Source organism: Clupea harengus, chromosome 17 (genome assembly GCF_900700415.2).
Source record: "Clupea harengus chromosome 17, Ch_v2.0.2, whole genome shotgun sequence".
Classification (NCBI taxonomy): domain Eukaryota; kingdom Metazoa; phylum Chordata; class Actinopteri; order Clupeiformes; family Clupeidae; genus Clupea; species Clupea harengus.
The window spans coordinates 24578523-24583187 of NC_045168.1; the positions used below are offsets into that span (position 1 = coordinate 24578523).

At 40.6% G+C, this 4665-nt stretch overlaps 1 protein-coding gene across 1 annotated transcript in view; it reads left to right on the forward strand.

Annotated features, from left to right (window-relative positions):
- The first annotated feature begins 283 nt into the window (after positions 1-283).
- The window catches only part of nck1b (NCK adaptor protein 1b), a 15523-nt gene continuing 11141 nt past the window's right edge, over positions 284-4665 (forward strand). The window contains exons 1-2 of the mRNA XM_031584003.1: positions 284-375; positions 1011-1254. Of these exons, the coding sequence (XP_031439863.1) occupies positions 1029-1254 (226 nt within the window). The 5' untranslated portion in view covers positions 284-375; positions 1011-1028. The remainder of the gene's footprint in view (positions 376-1010; positions 1255-4665) is intronic.

Genomic DNA, 4665 nt, shown 5'->3' on the forward strand with positions numbered 1-4665 from the left:
GCTGAGTAATTCTAAATAAAACTTCTCACACTGTGAGTACTCCAAAATGTTGTGTCTTGACCAAAACCATGCAGAATCCTTAAAAAGATTGTTATCAGTTAACCACCAGCCTCCAGTTACCATTTAAACAACAATTAAAATCAATTAAATAAAGTACAAGTTATATGTGATTCTCTGCCCCCACTGAGTCCCAATCAAAAAGAGAGCTGATGATGCCAAAGTTCCTTGTATTTGAATATGTTTTTGAGCCTAAGTTATAAACTCATTTTCTATTTCCGAAACAACTGTATTATAATGTTGTTGTTTCTTTTGTCTTTCTGCAGGTTCTCTCTAGAAACACTGGATTCTTAAGCTTCCAGCTTTGATGTGGTGCAGGTAATGCTTCCATTTTGTAATGTATGGTAGCTTTCAATTTAAATCTCATCATGTCACAGACAATGCCTTCCAGCATATATGTCATCATACCTTGAAACACTATTTATTTCTGAATGTTGTCAATTTAAACAGACTAATTTGCATAGGTTAGATTTTTTGTTAAATAGACTTAATCTTTTGGCTTCGGAGAGCATTACATCAGGTGATGTTCTGCCACTTCAGTAGCCAGAAGCTGGTGAACATTGAGTCCAGTGGTCACTGCCATTCGCTCAGGTTCATTGGCCTGGGTCTCCTAGTGATGGTGAGGAGACGCTGTGTCTGAGTCTGTGTGGTTATGGGTGAAGGATCCTGACCTCACTGGTCTGTCTGCTTCAGTGTGTCTGCCTGATGATCCCTTCCATTTCCCATCAATCATTTGTCCATGGTAGATCAGTCAGAAGGACCTTAAGTTCTCTCTGCCCATCTGTTGTCCTTCACTGCTAGGGGGTGTCCTGAGCCCTGAGCAAGACATTTTCAGCTACATTCTACTTCATCTGGAAGCAAATAGACTAGCAGTGAGCATGATGTCCCTAAAGCCTTTTTAAGATGGTGAAAACGAGGCCTCTATCCTCTTTCTGTTTCCTCTTCATTCATAGTATCAAGTCCAGTCCAAGATGACTGAAGAGGTGATCGTTGTGGCCAAGTTTGACTACATGGCCCAGCAGGAGCAGGAGCTGGACATCAAGAAGAATGAGCGCCTGTGGCTGCTGGACGACTCCAAGTCCTGGTGGCGCGTGCGCAACACCACCAACAAGACCGGCTTTGTGCCTTCCAACTACGTGGAGCGGAAGAACAGCGCAAGAAAAGCCTCCATCGTCAAAAACCTCAAAGACACACTAGGTAAGGCACCGTTTCTCCCTGTCATTCTCCTTTTTCACTGCTGACCTGCTGTAGACCTTCCAAAGCTAGGAGTCCACTCAGCTGTTATGTTTCTATAACGACTAGGGCTGAACGATTAATTGCATTTGCGATAAAATCGCGATATGATAAAACGCAATTTTCTAACCACAACGTGCGCGATTACAACGTGGTCAAAAAAAAAGTGCATGCCTTGTGTTTATACTTACAATGACTTTGTTTAAATTACTTAAATGCACAGTGGCAAAGCCACCGATTTGTTGTTCTTGTTTCTGTAATGAGCAGTTAAATAAAAATGTAAAATGTGGGAAAGAATATTTTACACTAAATGTATCTAATATTGTGTTGGTCATATTTAAATTATTCATTACGTTTTGTTGGGGGGGAAAAAAGAGGATAATATAAAAAAAATCGCATATTAAATCGCAATCGCAATATTGGGGGGGAAAAAAATCGCAATTAGATTATTTTCCCAAATCATTCAGCCCTAGTAACGACCATTAAGAATCCATTGAATATCCTCATAAAAGTGTTGTTTATTTTGCGTCAAATGCAGTTGGTGTTTGAAAAGGATTGAAATAAGGCCACTGTTGAAGGAGGCTGGTCTCGTGGTGAATCACACAATGAACTCCTGCCAGGCAATTGCTTGACTTTTTTGCTTAAACAACCACAAGCAGAGACTGCACAGGAAGATTTGCTTCTTTGCTGCACGCTTTCTTTTTTTTCTTGTGTTGCTCACAAACACTTGCGCTCGTACATAGCCGACACACAGACGCACATACACACATACACACAGACACACAGACACAGTACATATAGTGGTTAGCCCTTTGACTCTCGCTCATCTCATCTTCCTCTGATTCCTGCCGAACTGACCCTCTTCTTTGACCTTCAGAGTAGCACCATCAGGTAATGTGCTTTCAGACCTTTCCTTGATTGTGTGTTTGCAGTGCACTGGTCTGACTGGAGCAGGGCACATTAGTATACTCTGGTACCGAAGAAGTCAAACACTTCAGAAAACAGCTGTTTGTCTGGTAGTAAAGCGCTTTTTTTTTTATGCAAATGAAGAAAGAAAAAAGAAAGAAAAAATGAGGGTGTTTTTTTAATGATTTAATGACTGGTGTGTCTCGTGTCTTCTTTTCACATCCTGTTGCTGTGTTCAAACAGCTGGGGAAAACAGAACAAAACACAAGAAAAAGGGAAGAAATCTGACATGAGTAATGAGCAGTCAGTCACAGACACACACATCTAATTCAGTGATGTGTATTAAGTGCTGTAGGGGCTCAGTCTTGGCTATATATATTATAGAAGGAAGGGCAATGTTTGCTTCTGGTGCAAGAGGTTGTTTAGTGTCAGAGGTTTTAGTCCAACTAATTCGTTATCAAAGCCAAGTTATTAATTGACATTACAAATGACATGTCATCACAATTTTTCTTTGTGTGATTTTTAGTATTGCATTCAATACACATGGCCTTCTGGCAAGAGTTTTGTAACTAATATTTGAATCTAGGTTGGTAGACATAGAGAACTAAAGATGTCACAGGAAGTGTTAATTCAGCTTCATTAGGGAATGGTATAACGATTACTTAAAAGGCTTTGAGTTTTTATTTAATACTTATGTACATGCATTTCCATTTGACTTTACTTTTGAAGCCGTGTTCTGTTGTTAAGGTTGAAGCCGTGTTCTGTTGTTAAGGTTGAAGCCGTGTTCTGTTGTTAAGGTTGAAGCCGTGTTCTGTTGTTAGGGTTGAAGCCGTGTTCTGTTGTTAAGGTGAAGCCGTGTTCTGTTGTTAAGGTTGAAGCCGTGTTCTGTTGTTAGGGTTGAAGCCGTGTTCTGTTGTTAGGGTTGAAGCCGTGTTCTGTTGTTAGGGTTGAAGCCGTGTTCTGTTGTTAAGGTTGAAGCCGTGTTCTGTTGTTAAGGTTGAAGCCGTGTTCTGTTGTTAGGGTTGAAGCCGTGTTCTGTTGTTAGGGTTGAAGCCGTGTTCTGTTGTTAGGGTTGAAGCCGTGTTCTGTTGTTAGGGTTGAAGCCGTGTTCTGTTGTTAAGGTTGAAGCCGTGTTCTGTTGTTAAGGTTGAAGCCGTGTTCTGTTGTTAAGGTTGAAGCCGTGTTCTGTTTTGGAGCAGAAGAGCTGTGTCCTTTCAAATCAGTTTTTGGGTTATTTGAAAATCTAAGCACAACAGGCTTTACTAATGTTGAACTAATTTTAAAAGAAAGCCATTGTCACTTGTTTCTCCTTCCCTCGTGTGTGTGTGTGTGTGTGTGTGTGTGTGTGTGTGTGTGTGTGTGTGTGTGTGTGTGTGTGTGTGTGTGTGTGTGTGTGTGTGTGTGTAAATGTATATGGCTGTAGAGGAGTTGGGTCTTGGTACGCATGGGAACTGGAGTTGAAAACCACAGAAAAGGGTTTGAGCAGAAATCAAGCATGCAGATTGTGCATGCTGCTTCTCAGAAGAAACCACGTTTCAGTATTGTCACATTCGTGTGTGTGCGTCTGTGCAAATGCGTGTGTGTGTGTTTGTGACTGGCTGTGCCATTCTCGTGCGCGTTGTTCGGTTTGTTTTAAATCTAGTTCAGTTTTGCGTTTGTTTTCACCTCCTCAGCTGTGAGGTGATGGCACACCTGTTGGATGACAGTTGGCCAATTAGCTAGGCCATATCCTCTGAGAATATAGAGTTTTCTTCTGTAAAAAGCAAATGGTAAAATAAAGATAATCTCTTCATTTTGTATTTTATTATCATACAGATTCCAGAGCAGAATTGAAATGGCCTCAGTGAGGGTCGCAGCTTTTTGAGCGATATCTCATGACATATTTATTCATTGTTGCCGTTGTCGTCATTGTACTGTGGCCATGCCATGGTTATGTTGAAATTTTGCAGAGGAATTCCCCACAAAACCTGCATAAGGAGATAAGCTAGGTAAAAAGTAATTTAACAAGCACATTTTTCTACAGTTGGTAAACTAGTTTGCTGTACGATGCCTCATATTTACTCAAGTGGCAGGAATCACTGGACGGAGATGAGGCCCAAGAGTGCTACCAAAGTGCTCATTCTAGTTCTTGTTAAATATGACATAAACCATTATGTTCCTTTTGAGAAAGTACATTTGCACAAATAAAACATCCTGTGAGTAGGATAATGGCTTAGTGCTCAGAGTTGGTGTTAATGCAAATAGCCTACAGGAGAAAGCAATCCAAGGTGTTGGATTTACATTAGGCCTGTAATCTTGGTCATTGCTTTGGTCATTGCTTTTAAGCAGAAGTAGCGATGCTCAGTGTGAAATAGACATGGGTTTGATTGCCTGGCTCTGTTCAGTTGTTGAACAAATACAAGTCTAGACCATTATTTGAAGTTTTGAGGTATTAAAAACAAATATGGAGTGAGACATATGCCTGGTTAT